Source organism: Babylonia areolata, chromosome 11, assembly GCF_041734735.1.
Source record: "Babylonia areolata isolate BAREFJ2019XMU chromosome 11, ASM4173473v1, whole genome shotgun sequence".
Lineage (NCBI taxonomy): Eukaryota > Metazoa > Mollusca > Gastropoda > Neogastropoda > Buccinidae > Babylonia > Babylonia areolata.
In genome coordinates this window covers 32,171,891-32,190,364 of record NC_134886.1, presented here as the reverse complement: position 1 = coordinate 32,190,364, position 18,474 = coordinate 32,171,891, and the positions used below count along the sequence as shown (strand labels likewise).

At 40.7% G+C, this 18,474-nt stretch overlaps 1 protein-coding gene across 4 annotated transcripts in view; it reads right to left on the bottom strand.

Moving 5' to 3' along the window:
• The window catches only part of LOC143287659 (arf-GAP with coiled-coil, ANK repeat and PH domain-containing protein 2-like), a 108,444-nt gene that overhangs the window by 6,560 nt on the left and 83,410 nt on the right, over window positions 1-18,474 (bottom strand). For 2 of the 4 annotated variants that reach the window (XM_076595813.1, XM_076595815.1), the window contains 6 exons: window positions 16,937-17,157; window positions 13,989-14,108; window positions 12,212-12,256; window positions 5,736-5,974; window positions 2,782-2,891; window positions 539-599 (listed from right to left, as the gene is read on the bottom strand). In XM_076595813.1, the coding sequence (XP_076451928.1) occupies window positions 539-599; window positions 2,782-2,891; window positions 5,736-5,974; window positions 12,212-12,256; window positions 13,989-14,108; window positions 16,937-17,157 (796 nt within the window). The remainder of the gene's footprint in view (window positions 1-538; window positions 600-2,781; window positions 2,892-5,735; window positions 5,975-12,211; window positions 12,257-13,988; window positions 14,109-16,936; window positions 17,158-18,474) is intronic. The other 2 variants (XM_076595814.1, XM_076595816.1) reach the window with 2 other exon arrangements.

Sequence of the window (18,474 nt, the reverse complement as noted above, 5' to 3'; positions counted from 1 at the left end):
AAAAAGAAAAAAAAAAAAAATCTCCAGTCATTTGTGCTAAACAAAAGTAGACACTGCAGGCTGAACACTTCCCATCAAGATGGTGGATGAAGAGTCATAAACCATGTCACTGACTCAAATGTTCAATAGCTTATTCTGCTTACTGTGGTGCCTCCTTTATAGTGGCTTGCAATAAACATGCCCTAGAGCAGTCAGTACAGTCAGTCAAAAATTGTCTTTTCATCATAGGCAAGAAACTTGATCACACCGTCTTAAAACAGCAATGTAATGAAACAATCTGCCAACTGCAACAATCCAGAAAATAACCAAAGAAAATTTTGTTGATTAAAAGACAATGAAATATTAAATCCTGGAGACTTGCATCCCTAAACCTGTACACACAGTAACACAAGTACAAAGTGGTCTATTTTTGTGTATTTCTATTTAAGACACACACACACACAAAAAGAAAAAAAAAAAGAAAAGGACATTTCTTAAAAGATATGATATTCTCAGCCTTCAAGAGAGACAGCACACAGTTGTGTGACCTGATACTGACCTGTCCAAAGTTGTCCTTTATGGTGTGGTCAGCCTTCCGTTTCAAGAACTGGCAGACCTGACTGTAAAACACAGACAACATATTCAACATGGCCTTTCAGGAAACGACAGCTGCTCACCCCATCCCTTTCATTTAGATTTCAGTTTCAAGGAGGTATCAAAGCATGAGGAATGATATATGCTACATCTCTTGTTAAAAAACAAAAGATATTAGCTCATTGCTATGTTCACTGCCATTCTAAGTACAGTTCAAATGCACCAGCTTCGTCACAGCTTCAGTTTTAGTTTTTTTAAGAAAACATCACTTCATTCTGACAAATCCGTATGTGCTACACCACATCTACTTGCCAGATTCCTGACAGCAGTATAACCTAATGCCCTTAGGCTTTGAGTGCAGCCATATATATATATATATATATATATATATATATATATATATATATATATATATATATATATATATATATATATATATTTGTGTACCTATCAGAATGGGTTTCTTCTACAGAAATTTGGCAGAGGATTACACTTCCATTCAGTTCTTTTCTGATTGCCAAATGCCTGGTGTACATGGGACATCATTTTATCATCTCATCCAAAAGACCAGTTTCATTTTCCAATCAAACTTGGGAGGAAGGCGAGATTGGGATTCGAAACCAGACCCTCACAGACACTTTACTGACAGAAAAACCTCTTCAACATTCTCCCACCATCCTCCTACAGTTCAAAAGCACCGCTGCCATTAAACAGCAGATTTCATCACAGTAATGCAAGGTGGGTAATGGCTGCTTGCTGCTTTCCTGTTGTTATAGAAATTATAGAACTGAATGTTGCATGCTGAATGTCAATCATAACAGACTGAGCATTGGGGAAGAGACCCACTATGATCTACGCTGTCTGCCAAACTCCAGTAATATGTCCTGCAACTTTTGAATTTGAAAACAAAAAAAGATGTATGTGTGAAACTGTTCTCTTTTTTTCCTTGCACAAACTGACATTTATACAGATATTTTGTTTTCATTTCAAATACAGCACACACTCGCAAGCACTAACCCAACAATACTACCTAAATGCGTCTAATAGTTTGAAAAACAAAACCACAAGACAAAGGGTCTTTTGTATAAATCTCTACGATATGCAGCACACACACACAAATTAAGAGATGTGTCAAGTTATTGTCATGGCATGCCTCTGAAACAGTTGATAATCATAGCACAGCCAACAAATCACACTGTTCAAATTGCAACAGATCTTTATCATCCATACATGAGGAGAAGCAAAGAATAGTAAAAAAAACAAAACAAAAAACAAAAACAAAAAAACAAACAAAAAAACCCGCATAAATTTCTTTAGAAAAAGTCCCAAAAGGACTCAGCCAATTAGCAAACCTCTCAAGGGTAGCAAAGACTGTCCAGGCTGAAACCTGTATGTAAGGACAGCAACACCTCAATGAAACACCACAACAGATTATTGTCTTCCCTAGCATACTCCACCTACATGTATGCATGCGATACATGGACCTTCAAGTGCGATTTGAAAAGAATAATTCAAGCCATGGAAATTTGGTGTTATCACAAGATATCAAACATCAGGCACACTGATCACATCAACAATGAATAAGTGCGCCAAACCATCTAGCAGCACACTGGACCTTATGAAGATCTGCTGACATCATTGAAGAAAAGAAAGCTATACTGGTATGGCCACACAAGATCTGATCGCCTTGCTAGGAACTGTTTGAGGGAGGGAGACAGAAAAACCTGACGGACTGACAATATTGCAGAATGGACAGGAAAACATGTGGAGACCCAGGCTTTGAGACACAACCAGCAGACCTGGAGGATTTTGGTAAACAGATTCTGTGAGGCCATCACAGATGACCCATCACAGAGTTAGGGGAGAAGAAGAAGTGTAGAGTAAATATATCAAGTGTATCTACAGAACGCACTTGGATTACAAGTTCAGTTTAGAAAGTCCCTCAAAACATTCGGACTACCATCATACTGACTAATGAGCTCCTTGGGCTTCTGCTCACCATGTGTGTGCATGTGCAGGTATTTTCTTTGTATGTTTGTGCGTGTGTTTGTGTGCACAAACATGTTTGTATATGATACACTTGTTGCATATATGTTTCTGTAGGCATAACATTTTGTTGTGTGTGCAATAAGCTCCCTGCCTGAGAGATGCATTATAATGATTATGGTAATGATCATTATTGTTGTAACAACATGATGGGTCACTCACCCAGTGTGACCCAGCAGTGTGGCGTGGTGCAGGGGTGTACGCCCGTTCTTGTCTGTCCTGTCCAGCTTGGCGTTGTTCAACAACAGGAACTCGCAGGCAGACAGAGACCCCTGAAAGCCACCAACATTACTCAGCCATGACAGTTAACTTCTTTTTCCCCCCGAAACGTTAGAAAAGATGTTTAAGAAGTGCACACAACTGAGCTGTTTTTTTATAGTGCTAAACATTTATCACATTGTGCAATACTGGTTTTGAGTGAACTGCTTGATGGGCGCAATAGCCGAGTGGTTAAAGTGCTGGACTGTCAATCTGAGGGTCCCGGGTTCGAATCACGGTGACAGCACCTGGTGGGTAAAGGGTGGAGATTTTTACGATCTCCCTGGTCAACATATGTGCAGACCTGCTAGTGCCTGAACCCCCTTCGTGTGTATATGCAAGCAGAAGATTAAATACGCACGTTAAAGATCCTGTAATCCATGTCAGCGCTCGGTGGGTTATGGAAGCAAGAACATACCCAGCATGCACACCCCCGAAAACGGAGTATGACTGCCTACATGGCGGGGTAAAAATGGTCATACACGTAAAAGCCCATTCATGTGCGTACGAGTGAACACAGAAGAAGAAGAAGAAGAGTGAACTGCTTGTTTCCACCCTCCATCTACCTAATTTCCCCCACAACTCACCAATCATTCCCTCCTCCTCTCCTACCCTTTAAACCATGACATTCAAATGCCAACATTAATACTTTCAGGTGTCTACAATCACCAGCATGTGTGACAGGACATTAAACAAAATTCCTCCTCCTGCACTGCAAAATCCACCCTCATGTTTATGCATGCACTGCTTTTCACTTCAATCATTACTGCTTCAATGTTTTACAAACATCCCAGAACTTTTTACATTCAACGTGATTGTGGTAATAATGATTGCCACTTTGATTAAGGTTACATGTTTTTGTTTTGTTTTCTAATTTTGCAAGTGCATTTGTTATTGTGGGTTCTTTAACATGCACCGAGTGCATGCTGCACATGGGACCTCAGTTTACCATCTCCTCCAAACAACTAGTGTCCAGACCACCACTCAAGGTCTTGTGGAAAGGGGTGGTGGGAGGGGGAATACTGGCCAGTGAGAGATTCAAACCTGTGTGCTCTAATTCTCTCACGTTCTTGGCGGACATGCTATCATAATTAAGGCCACCACCCCCAATTATTACGACATCACTGTTCTGATGATGTCACTACCAATGTGTACTCATCCAGTGTTCTGATGATGACACTACCAATGTGCACTCATCCACTGTTCTGATGATGACACTACCAATGTGCACTCATCCAGTGTTCTGATGATGACACTATCAATGTGCACTCATCCACTGTTCTGATGATGACACTACCAATATGTGCACTCATCCAGTGTTCTGATGATGACATTACCAATGTGCACTCATCCAGTGTTCTGATGATGACACTACCAACATGTGCACTCATCCAGTGTTCTGATGATGACACTGTCAACATGTGCACTCATCCAGTGTTCTGATGATGACACTACCAATGTGCACTCATCCAGTGTTCTGATGATGACACTACCAATGTGCACTCATCCAGTGTTCTGATGATGACACTACCAATGTGCACTCATCCAGTGTTCTGATGATGACACTAACAATATGTGCACTCATCCAGTGTTCTGATGATGACACTATAAACATGTACACTCATCCAGTGTTCTGATGATAACACTACCAATATGTACACTCATCCAGTGTTCTGATGATGACACTACCAATGTGCACTCATCCAGTGTTCTGATAATGACACTACCAATGTGCACTCATACAGTGTTCTGATGATGACACTATAAACATGTGCACTCATCCAGTGTTCTGATGATGACACTATAAATGTACACTCATCCAGTGTTCTGATGATGACACTATAAACATGTGCACTCATCCAGTGTTCTGATGATGACACTATAAACATGTACACTCATCCAGTGTTCTGATGATGACACTATCAATGTACACTCATTCAGTGTTCTGATGATGACACTACCAATGTACACTCTTACAGTGTTCTGATGATGACACTACCAATGTGCACTCATCCAGTGTTCTGATGATGACACTACCAATGTGCACTCATAGTGTTCTGATGATGACATTACCAATGTGCACTCATCCAGTGTTCTGATGATGACACTACCAATATATGCACTCATCCAGAGTTCTGATGATGACACTACCAACATGTGCACTCATCCAGTGTTCTGATGATGACACTACCAACATGTGCACTCATCCAGTGTTCTGATGATGACACTATCAACATGTGTACTCATCCAGTGTTCTGATGATGACACTATCAACATGTGTACTCATCCAGTGTTCTGATGATGACACTACCAATGTGCACTCATCCAGTGTTCTGATGATGACACTGTCAACATGTGTACTCATCCAGTGTTTTGATGATGACACTACCGATGTGCACTCATCCAGTGTTCTGATGATGACACTACCAACATGTGCACTCATACAGTGTTCTGATGATGACACTATCAACATGTGTACTCATCCAGTGTTCCAGTGTTCTGATGATGACACTATCAACATGTGTACTCATGCAGTGTTCTGATGATGACACTATCAACATGTGTACTCATGCAGTGTTCTGATGATGACACTATCAACATGTGCACTCATCCAGTGTTCTGATGATGACACTATCAACATGTGTACTCATCCAGTGTTCTGATGATGACACTATCAACATGTGTACTCATCCAGTGTTCTGATGATGACACTACCAATGTGCACTCATACAGTGTTCTGATGATGACACTATCATCATGTGTACTCATCCAGTATTCTGATGACACTATCATGTGCGGTCCTACAGTCTTATGATGACACTTCCAACACCCACACTTATCACCCAAGCGGCACTCACGGTCTCCACAGCCTTCATGATGGGGGTCTTGAGGTCGTCGTCAGGGTTGACCCAGTTGGGGTCAGCCCCGTTGGCCAGTGCCTCAGACATGACGGGTAGGTTGCGGGCCTCGGCCGCCTTGTACAGCAGCAGGTTCGGGTCCAGCTTGCTCATGTCCTCCCATGAGGTCGTCGTCGTCGCCTGGCCCCCCTCCCCCTCCTCCTCACCCGCAGAGTCGTCAGAGCTCTCCAGCTCCAGCTCTGAGGATTGGCATGGGTGTGGTAAAACGTGTCAGGGTTTACTTTTTATTTTATTTAAATTTTTTATAAATTCAATTATTGCAGTGTAAAAAATAGAACACAAACACATTTAACCGACAACAGAACAGACAATAATAACAGCATGAAAAACAAAAACAACCCCCCCCCCCCCCCAAGGAACTCTGTATGACAGACAACACTGATACATTTGTCAGGGTTTACTTCTGCCACAGTTTTATTAAACAGCTACATTGCACTGTCTAAAATGTTCATTGTGTAAGATTTATTTATTTATTTATTTTTTTTTTTACGTCAAGAAACAGGATATATGTCACTGGAAACATTTTAACCATTGTAAATGTACTGTAATATTTAAACTTTACCTCACACAACCTCACACATTCATTTTCAATAATGCATGAATAAAATCACATGTCACTGGAAACATTTAAAGAACTGTAAACATATAGCTACATTAAAACTGTGCAGACTCTCACACTCCTTCCCAGCAATCTATGAATTGTGCTTAATCTACAAGGGAGGAGACAAAATATTTCTGGAGAAGCACAGATGTAATTACTTTTCTTCCAGCATATGTAACCTTAAATTTTTTCTGTTAAAGCAAGCGCACAAATACTAATCATCTCAGAAAGCCTTATTCAACACCCCAGGATGTTATTTCTGCTATGCAAAACATTATCAACGCACTATCATTACATCACACAAAAGGAAGAATAATCTCTTCAATTGCCAAAGCAAGGAGCCTCGCATGTTATTCTGTTCTGTAACATGTTAACAACCACAAACATGTAGAACTAGGCACACAAAGCCTCCTTTCAGTTCACCGCACCCCACCTAGTAGAACTGGAGAACTCTTGATAACAACTTCATTGTCATAACAATAAACCTAACAGAGTCCTGTTTTCTCATACACAGTCATTATACACAGGTCACCCATAACACACACACACACACACTTCCAAACACTGTTCACACTGAAATCAGACACAATATTCGGGGGGAGGGTGGGGGGGGGGAGTTGTTTTGTTTTTTAACTTTGTTGAGCTCATCCACAATAGAGGAGACAAAATTGTGTTCCACAGAGAGAGAGAGAGAGAGAGAAGAGAGAGAGAGAAAGAGGGAGGGAAACAGACCAGTGTGGTGCTCCCAATAATCACACACACACCACCAACACCGACATCATCACTGTACCATGCATGAGGGTCTGAATACAAACACCAACTACAAGAAAGCAGAAAAGTGCAAAGCTGGTGCTGGCGAAAATCATACATAAAAAGGAAGCAGTTATTGGATCTACAAATAGGAGTCTTTTCATTTGGAGAAAAAGACTTACATAAATATTTTTCCTTTCTTGCGGAACAAATAAGCATTTTATGAGCGGTTTGAAAGTGCTACAGAAAAGTACTGTTTTCACCATTATTTTTCCTGCCCCTATCCCTCATCTCATATACTGAACAGCAATAAAACATTTCTGTACTGCACCCCTCAGCTTACTGCTTACAGCTTTGTATGCCCCCCCCCGCCCCCCTCCTGCTCCCTCCCCCTCCCCTTCACACAACCAAGTATTTCAGCAACAATGGATCTATCAAACTTTAAAAAAAAAAAAAAAAAAAAATCTGTATGCTGTGTGAGTTTCATTAATGTGTCTTTTCCAGACTGATTACTGAGCCGCTGCCTTCTTTTAATTTCACGCTTGTAAAGCACACATACAAATCCATACACAGTATCTACCGTCATAGGATTATATGCTTGTCATCCCTAAAATTAGAAGTCACTTTGACCTTCAGTCCTAAATCTTGAGGATAAATGTAAACGTACTGGGGGTCATACTGAAAATAAAGTAATCAAAAAAAGTCATGAAACCAATCTTAAGTTTCCATTCAAGAAAAGAGTTGCTCTAAGTGGTCCAGACCCTGCTCTGAAATTAATACAAAACAAAAGCTGAAAAAAAAAAATTCCCACAACTAGAACTCACAGGCACAGGCACAGAAACTGACAGGCAGAGGGAGGGAAACAGAGTGAGAAATGAAAGGGAGGGAAACAGAGTGAGAAATGAAAGGGAGACGGAGTGAGAAATGAAAGGGAGACAGAGTGAGAAATGAAAGGAAAGGAAACACAGTGAGAAATGAAAGGAAGGGAGACGGAGTGAGAAATGAAAAGGAAGGGAGACAGAGTGAGAAATGAAAGGGAGGGAGACAGAGTGAGAAATGAAAGGGAGAGAGAAAGAGTGAGAAATGAAAGGGAGGGAGACGGAGTGAGAAATGAAAGGGAAGGAGACAGAGTGAGAAATGAAAGGGAGACAATGAGAAATGAAAGGGAGGGAGACAGAGTGAGAAATGAAAGGGAGACAGAGTGAGAAATGAAAGGGAGGGAGACAGAGTGAGAAATGAAAGGAAGGGAGACAGAGTGAGAAATGAAAGGGAGGGAGACAGAGTGAGAAATGAAAGGGAGACAGAGTGAGAAATGAAAGGGAGACAATGAGAAATGAAAGGGAGGGAGACAGAGTGAGAAATGAAAGGGAGACAGAGTGAGAAATGAAAGGGATGGAGACAGTGAGAAATGAAAGGAAGGGAGACAGAGTGAGAAATGAATGGGAGGGAGACAGAGTGAGAAATGAAAGGAAGGGAGACAGAGTGAGAAATGAAAGGAAGGGAGACAGTGAGAAATGAAAGGAAGGGAGACAGAGTGAGAAATGAAAGGTAGGGAGACAGTGAGAAATGAAAGGGAGGGAGACAGAGTGAGAAATGAAAGGGAGGGAGACAGAGTGAGAAATGAAAGGAAGGAGACAGAGTGAGAAATGAAAGGGAGGGAGACAGAGTGAGAAATGAAAGGAAGGAGACAGAGTGAGAAATGAAAGGGAGACAGAGTGAGAAATGAAAGGAAGGGAAACTGAGTGAGAAATGAAAGGAAGGAGACAGAGTGAGAAATGAAAGGGAGGGAGACAGAGTGAGAAATGAAAGGAAGGAGACAGAGTGAGAAATGAAAGGGAGACAGAGTGAGAAATGAAAGGGAGGGAGACAGAGTGAGAAATGAAAGGAAGGAGACAGAGTGAGAAATGAAACGAAGACAGAGTGAGAAATGAAAGGGAGGGAGACAGAGTGAGAAATGAAAGGAAGGGAGACAGAGTGAGAAATGAAAGGGAGGGAGACAGAGTGAGAAATGAAAGGGAGACAGAGTGAGAAATGAAAGGGAGACAGAGTGAGAAATGAAAGGAAGGGAGACAGAGTGAGAAATGAAAGGGAGGGAGACAGAGTGAGAAATGAAAGGGAGACAGAGTGAGAAATGAAAGGGAGACAATGAGAAATGAAAGGGAGGGAGACAGAGTGAGAAATGAAAGGGAGACAGAGTGAGAAATGAAAGGGATGGAGACAGTGAGAAATGAAAGGAAGGGAGACAGAGTGAGAAATGAATGGGAGGGAGACAGAGTGAGAAATGAAAGGAAGGGAGACAGAGTGAGAAATGAAAGGAAGGGAGACAGTGAGAAATGAAAGGAAGGGAGACAGAGTGAGAAATGAAAGGAAGGGAGACAGTGAGAAATGAAAGGGAGGGAGACAGAGTGAGAAATGAAAGGGAGGGAGACAGAGTGAGAAATGAAAGGAAGGAGACAGAGTGAGAAATGAAAGGGAGGGAGACAGAGTGAGAAATGAAAGGAAGGAGACAGAGTGAGAAATGAAAGAGAGACAGTGAGAAATGAAAGGAAGGGAAACTGAGTGAGAAATGAAAGGAAGGAGACAGAGTAAGAAATGAAAGGGAGGGAGACAGAGTGAGAAATGAAAGGAAGGAGACAGAGTGAGAAATGAAAGGGAGACAGAGTGAGAAATGAAAGGGAGGGAGACAGAGTGAGAAATGAAAGGAAGGAGACAGAGTGAGAAATGAAAGGGAGGGAGACAGAGTGAGAAATGAAACGAAGACAGAGTGAGAAATGAAAGGGAGGGAGACAGAGTGAGAAATGAAAGGAAGGGAAACTGATTGAGAAATGAAAGGGAGGGAGACAGAGTGAGAAATGAAAGGGAGGGAGACAGAGTGAGAAATGAAAGGCAGGGAGACAGAGTGAGAAATGAAAGGGAGAGAATAACTTGCATGTGAACAAAAAAAAAAAAAAGAAAAAAAGATGAAAACAAGACAATTAATGCTCATGAAAATCAGAAGACAGGCAATGCTATGATAGATAACAGATAATGGCAGTGTTAATAATGTGTACAATGGAATTCTGTATTTGTGGTCCGTAACTGCCAAAATCACTCACTGATACCAGTTTTACCAAGCATATGGTCATTTTTACCGAACCAAATGGGTAACCGTACCCCATTTTTGGGGTGTGTATTTGCTGTACATTTTCCAAAAAAATTTTTTAACCCACCAAAAGCTGGTATGGATTAAGTGATGGTTTATATTAGTATTTGACTTTCTGTATCTATACACACACAATGGGCATCAAGGTACAAGCAGAACTCCTGAAGCTGACCTGGGAAGTGATAAAGAACAAACTCCACCCTTAATCTGCCAGGACCCTCAGACTGAAAGTTGTCAGGAATACAAATCATTTTTGGACATGTTTTCCAGTGAGGGATACGCACCGATAAATGTGTATGAGTACATATCTGTACATATGACTTGCATTCATTGCATGACCCATAGTCTGTTCTGTGTGCTCTTAAGAATTTCATTCAGTAAGTTTTGGCATTCACTTAAAAAAGGAAGTTTTATTATCTGTACTGACTGAAAATATGTAGGCAACTTTAAATTGCTAAAGAAAATCCTGCAGCCCGCATGAACCGTGTCAATGGAATAATCAATATATATGCTTATGATGTGGATATGCCAACACCATCTGATGTTAATATTAACTGATGCAAAAAAACAACAACAACAACACACACACACACACACACAAAACTAAGAAAACCCCAGTGTTTCATAGAAGTGGGTGAGTATGTAATTGAGGTGGATGTGTATCAACAAAATGATTTTGATATAACCCTGTCTCATGTCCATTCCAGACAACAGACCTCCTCATCTTCTGCAATGTACACATCCAGACTGTGATCCTGTGTTGGGGATGTGAACCACTGTGTGGTGTAGATGGTCACATTTAACACTGAGCCAACACCCACATATACACATGTGCAAGGAACGAAAACAAAAGCAACACCCCATTTTCACCACACCGAATTGACCAATACCACACACATATTGTAGATCTCCTGCCTGCGCAACAAAATATCAAACATGTACCACTGATGTGCAATCCATAAAGTGCAAGACAAATGCAGTGATTCAACAATGACATTGCTGTTAGCCCTTCTTCCAGTACACCAACAAGAGACGTAAACTGACAGTCAGAGAGAAAACAGAAAAGAAGACTGAGAGAAACAGAAAAGAGAATTTCTAATCTGTCCATTTTATCTAGTCTGTTCTGCCAGCACCTCTCAAAATCTCATGCACCAATTGCAACTGAAAAGTGCAATTTACCAAAACTTGAAAAAAAGGGGAAAATGCACAAAGGAAGCTTAAAAAATGTAGACACTTTCTTTTCCCTCTTCATCTTTCACAAACCAGTAGCTACAATTACACATTCTAAGAACATTACATTTCTGTATCATTAATCAATGAAACCTGATTAACAACCTAAAACACCCACTTTCAATTTGAAGGCAAGAACAAAATTCAATTCCTGTACCAAATTAGGAAAAACAAATGGGTCAAGTTTGAGTTGAAGGTGTTTTGAAAAGAGAAGGGACAAAATGATTGAGATAATAAAAACTCCCAGTGTGGAAAGGGTCTACAAAGCAGTGTTATGTACGCATGCAATGCCATCATGCAAATGTTACAATCTGAAACTACACATGTAAGTCCACAAAAAAAAAGTTCTTAGACAGAAGTCTTCCACAAACCTACTTTTCAACTCTGAAGCTTGAACTTACAATAGTCCTAACCGCGGAGTTTCATATCTCATGGACACTGAACAATGTTTTCATGTATGCCTACATTCTAGACACATGCACTTCAAAACCACATCCAAAATGCAGACTGGCAATATTTCACTACACCCTAGAAGCAGACACAACAAAGTACATGAGAAAAGCAATGATTTATAAACCCAAACTAAGGACCAGGGACTAGGAAGCACAACTAACTACACACACGTAAGTGAGGAACCAGCTAGGAGGGGGAATAACTCAAGTGCTGACTGGCACAACATGAAACGGGTGATACCTGCAGGCTTGCTCTCTGTATCTAACAAGAAGTTCGGCATGGCTGCTATCCGCCAAGCAACACGCAGTGGAACAGACAGAAAAAAATATCTATAAAAGCAGCCTAGCATTATTCATTGTAAGTTATTGATTTTTTTTTTCTATCTCCCTATGCCCCTTTTTTTCTGTCTTTTGTACTGTAATCAATGTATTCTTACACTTGTATGAAAATGTAATGTTAGGTTTTAGAAGCACCTGTGCAAAATTACTTTCATCTGCAATCACAGACTGCTGCATGTTATAAGCACTTCCGCAAAGGTAAAGCAGGCAGCAACTTGTGACTATCTGGGTTCCCGTTTCTCAGGATGATAACACACTTCATGAATGACCAGTGATGATGATGCACAGATATGTGGCACTACACCCACAATCACACTACCTCTTCAACATGAGCTCTACAATGTTTGTGCCTTCTGCACAAGCACCTGCTTCTATACACACAATCACACCATAGCATCAGCATGAACTCTGTTTTCTTTTCCCCTGCTGTATGAGTTACCGTACGCTACAGCCACAATCACAATATATTTTCAATGTTAATTCTTAATTTTTGAACCAGTCATTGATAGCTTCCATCGCACATTCAAAGACTTTCTATTTCATGAACAAATGTAATAATGAAGGGGTTCCACAACATAGACATGGCAATGTGCACATCATTCCCAGATTGATACATACGACAGTGTTATAACTGGTCAACTATTTTCACCACTTTAAGGTTATGTTGTAAGAGATAACATACATATATATATATAAATGTATGTATGTATGTATATATATATATATATATATATATATATATATACACACACACACACATGTACAAACAAATGAGTTCACAGCAAGTTAATGAGTCATATCCACACACTAAATAATTACCGTATTATGTACAACTTCAACACTCAAAAAACACCCATAGTATAACTGTTAATCATGAAAATATGATTGACACAAAAATGTTGTTCTTGGAGGAATCAAGATTGCTCACGTTTCAGATCTGGAATTCAAATTTAAACATATATTTGAACACAAACTTGGAATTACAAAGGTACCTCGCAAATCAACCTTCATAACAGCCTGATGCATGTGCTGTTAGCTCAGATTGTCCAGTCAGCAATGCTGTGCTCACAAACAATAACTGCATCTTGCAGCTCTAACTCTGAACTGAATGAAAACCACTGCAACTGTGTGCTGACATTTCACTGGGAATGCGCAACCGCAGATAAAAACAGAAGAAAAAAAAATCCTTTCTCCCAAGAGATGCTGAAAACTGGAACAGAATACTGAAAGAACCAAAAACCAGCATCTCTCATCAATTCCCAATGCTTCCATCAAGGTCACACGAGAAAGGCACTTCATCTGCGGTCAATGCTGACCATAAGAATGTGGTTACAGTTTGAAGGACAGCACAGGTGCAGTCAAGTTGACACCAATTCAATTTCCTTTGACATTTTTCTTTCTTCTTTTAAAAAACAACAACAACATAGATATATCTGTATACAATGCAGCAATTTTGATTCCTCACAGACCACTGATCAATGTGTCTGATACTAACAGTCGACAGGCATCTCTTTGCTACACTGCTGTGGAGTAAGAGCATAAGCCAGAGAGAGGAAAAAATAAATAAAAAAAGGGTGTTTATATATACATATATATTTGTATATATACAAGGCTGTACATTGGATCCTCTGCCTTCACCCTCAGTGCGGCAGGAGGGTGGGCGGGGGAAGTGACCTTACTTTTGTTGATATCGGTGAGGGCGGGGGGCACCTCAGTGCCAAAAACCAGGACATCGGAGGAGCTGCCTCCCAGACCACTATCGTTGTCCTTGAGGGCGGTGTTAGATACAGACAACACCGCTGAAACACCACACCACACCACCACGCGCCGTCAGTAAGAAGGGAGGGAGGGAAAGGGGGGTTGGGGTGGAGGGGGTGGATTGTGGGGCAGGAAGTAGTCGGAACCACAACAAATGATGACAGTTCCAGCAACACCAACTGCAATGGAGTGTTGAATCACACTCTGCAAATTAGTTGTGGAGACACATTTGAATGGATGTTGTTGTTTTTTCTATTGTATATCATTTAACATCATATCATATTATATTATGCTATATCATATTGTATTATGTTGTATCATTTTTTTTTTTTTTCTAAAGTATGAACAGTGTTATAACTGGTCAACTAAAGTGACAAGAGTGAGCATGTTCCATTTACACACCCACAGTTTATAATCTAAAGCTTTTTCACACCTCTCGCCATTTCACTGCCACTAAAGAGTATGCTTATTGGTATGGCACACAGTCTCTCCCTCTCTTCCCCCCCCCCCTCCCCACCATATGTTCAGCTTGCAATGGTTTGTTTACAACAGAGTGTGATTCTGATTCTCATTTTATTCCACAGGTAGTTGAACATCTGAAGTGAAGCAAGAAAACGTCAAAAACGCATCTGGATCAAACGTTTACATGTGTAATGGAACTTCTGCTTTCTCCATAGCAGTTGATGTTGACAGAGGAAAGAGGTAGGAGGGGTGGGTGGGAGGTAGGAGGGGTGGGGATGGGGGTGGGGTGAGTGACCACTGACTGACAACACAGAACGGACACGGAGTGCTGGGAACCATCCACCATCTCACACGGCATGCTCACAACACAACGACCGCCTCTCGGGGTCTGTGGTCATCCATCACATCACTCCACTGAGGACGAAAGGTGACGATGAGTCTGTGCCCTTCCCGATGAACGAACGTACAAACAACTGCTCAGAACAGGCCTGCGCTCTTATTTCACATGCCACAACCACACTTGTCCATAAAACAGATCAACAAAACAAGACGAAGTTGAAGGTAAAAACACGAAAAAAGACAAAACACCCTGAAATATGAATGATACCAACAAAACCAACAGCACAATATGAAGATGAAGAAGAAGGCAAAACCTCAATGCAAGGCACACGCTGTAAGTGGGAACATCAACGACACAACAAAACCAATGTCTGATATGTAACACATATTCTCCTGAAGGAAAAGGATTTAATTTCTAGGACTTTAGTCTTTCTTACATTTCTCTGTTCCCTTCACCAAGAAAAGAGAGACTAGAATTGAAACAAGGAGAAACACATCACAAAACTGACAAACAAATGGCTGAAAAAAACATGGTGCATTAAATATTCATGGCTCTTTCCACAGGGAAACGGCCCATTTTTAAACATACCTACCTTCCAACCCCCTAAAAAATATCCCCCCCCCCCAAAAAAAAAACCCCACACTTCAATGCCCTCTATGCAAAGGAAGTGAAGTGGAAGATGCTAGGTGAAAAACAAACAAAGTTCAAGTCTATGAAAGCCGTCTTAAATAAAAAGTGTAGAGGTGACATGCTATCATGGGACCAAACAAAAAGCGAAACGACATCGGATACAACAAAAAGAACAACAACAAAAATGCAGTGCGTCTCAACGTAACGCAGCAGCCATGTTGGGTATGGTGCGTGAGGCAGCCAATCACAGCCAAGGAAACAGATCCAGAGGGCAGGCAACTCATGCCCAGGACAACCACCACACCACATACACATACAGCCAGCCACCGTACCATGTTTTCGTTCACAATGGACATCAGTCATGAGAACATCAACATTAAAGTAAGCCATGACAAACTATAAACATGGCTACTGCAAAGTCAAAATATACCACAGTTATTCATGAACCACGTCATGCAAGACCATCAAATTTGAAAGTTATCTGTCATAAGTAAGCAATACAGTTGCAAAAAAATGGTTTGGTTTGAAAAATATCTGGTTAAAAAAATTTAATTTGAGCATTTTGCCTTGATCATATAAAATCAACTGAACTAAATTTCATCAATTAATTTGCTGCAAGTGCAGCTATATTGATAACCACATAATCCAAACACCTACATTTTAAGTGGTCTTTATGCATTGTTAGAACTTGAAATCTGAGGCGTGTATATGGTGTTTAAAATATGACACTGACGAGTTTCAATTTATGCTGATGAGTCAATTTAATTATTCAGGCAATATAACACTGACAAGTAAGACACATCAAAAGAGCAGCAGAAAAGTGTTGCTTGTGAAAGTGCATGTATTGTACAGATTCTCCAGTCATTCAGACCAGTGTTGCTGCATCTCACAGTTCAGCTCTTAATTCAATGAGCCAGTTTACAGCCACTAAGTGTTCAGTGTTTCTTGTGTGTGTGTATATGTCTATCCGAAAAGTAAAACCCTTCAGGCACTGTGGATTGAGACACATTACTGGTTCTGACACAACTCAACAATGATAGAAAACAAACAAAGAATCAACATAAGATCAAACCAATTATGTGAAGAAAAACTACAACAACAAAAAAACAACAATAGTGTTACTAATCTTCTCTAATGAATTTGCTTCAACTCTGCCAACATTAAAAATGCTTGTTACTGCTCAACACATCGCCCATGGACACATGACAGCTGAATGTTCAAAAGAACAAACTGCACCTATGATCAAAAAACAAACAACAAAACATTTAGGCAAAACAAAAACACTTACAACTACCTTAGAAAAACAAACAAACAAAAAAGTCCACTATCCAAACACACATGCACACATCCACACACGCACAAACACAACACAGATCACTTTCCGCACTGGTGTTAGACACGTTCTGTTTCTCTCAACAAGTCAACACCCTGGCTCACCTTCCATCAATCCGCTGGTGACGTCATCCTTCTGGGGAGACAACTCCTCCTTGGAGCTGCTCTTGTCCAGCGTGCGTGCGGGCGAGCGGCGTGGCTTTTTGCGCACGCTCCAGCTGCGTATCCTGTTGGTGGAGGAGGAGGAGCGGAGCTGGACCTGAGGCAGCTTGTTGACGAAGGCCTGCTTCAGGTACTTGGCCGAGATCCACGCCTCCCTCTGCGCCCTGTGCACCCACCAACACCTCGGTCACCCTCTCATATGTATTCTCTCCAACACATATACATGTTCTGACTGACACAAGCATACAGCTGAATTGTCTGTCATCCTAGCAGACATGTTCTGGCTGATGAATACAGCTGAACTGTCACCAAAATATACATCTCCTGACTGACAAATAGAGCTCAACAGCTCCAGGTATACATGTTGTGACACATGAACTGTCATCTTACATATACATAATCTGACTGACATATACAGCTGAACTGTCATCCTGGCATACATGTTCTGGCTGACATACAACTGAACTGCCACCCCAACATACATTTTCAGACTGACACATACAGATGAACTGTCACCCAAATACACATGTTCTTACTGACACATACAGCTGAACTGTCACCCAAATACACATGTTCTTACTGACACATACAGCTAAACTGTCATCCTGGTTCTGACTGACACATACAGCTGAACTGTCACCCAAATACACATGTTCTGACTGACACATACAGCTGAACTGTCACCCAAATACACATGTTCTGACTGACACATACAGCTGAACTGTCACCCAAATACACATGTTCTGACTGACACATACAGCTGAACTGTCACCCAAATACACATGTTCCGACTGACACAAACAGCTGAACTGTCACCCAAATACACATGTTCTTGCTGACACATACAGCTAAACTGTCATCCTGGTTCTGACTGACACATACAGCTAATATGAAAATGATCACAAACTGTCACACTGGCATATGTGGTCTTCCTAAGACACGCTGAGTTCAACTGACAACGTTATGACACTGTAAACACAGTTTTCTGATTGAAAGAAATGATTGTGGTTACGCAAATTTTCTTCATAATATGTGACAGACAGTCAAGAATGATTGTGGTTACGCAAATTTTCTTCCTAACACCTACACAGCTGAACTGATAACAATTTTCACGCAATGGTCACAAACTTCTGACTGAAACAGGTGGAAACAATGGCCATAGCAGCCTGTCTGCACACAGATACACTTGGAGGAAAGAAACAGAAACAATAGCAAAGATATATTTGTAAAGCAACTTATAAAATAATTAGCATTGTTTATTGCATACATGCCAGAAATGAATGGGTGTTCATCCTGAATCTAGTATGACATACTCACAAGATATATTTATAAATACGTCAACTCAGAAGATGCACTTTGTTGACATCAATCATGATGTATTCATAACCATATTGACCTGCTTATAAAAAAGAAAAAGAAAAAAAAAATCAATGAAAAAATTCCCACATCAAAGATGGAGGGCAACCTAACATCGAAAGTTC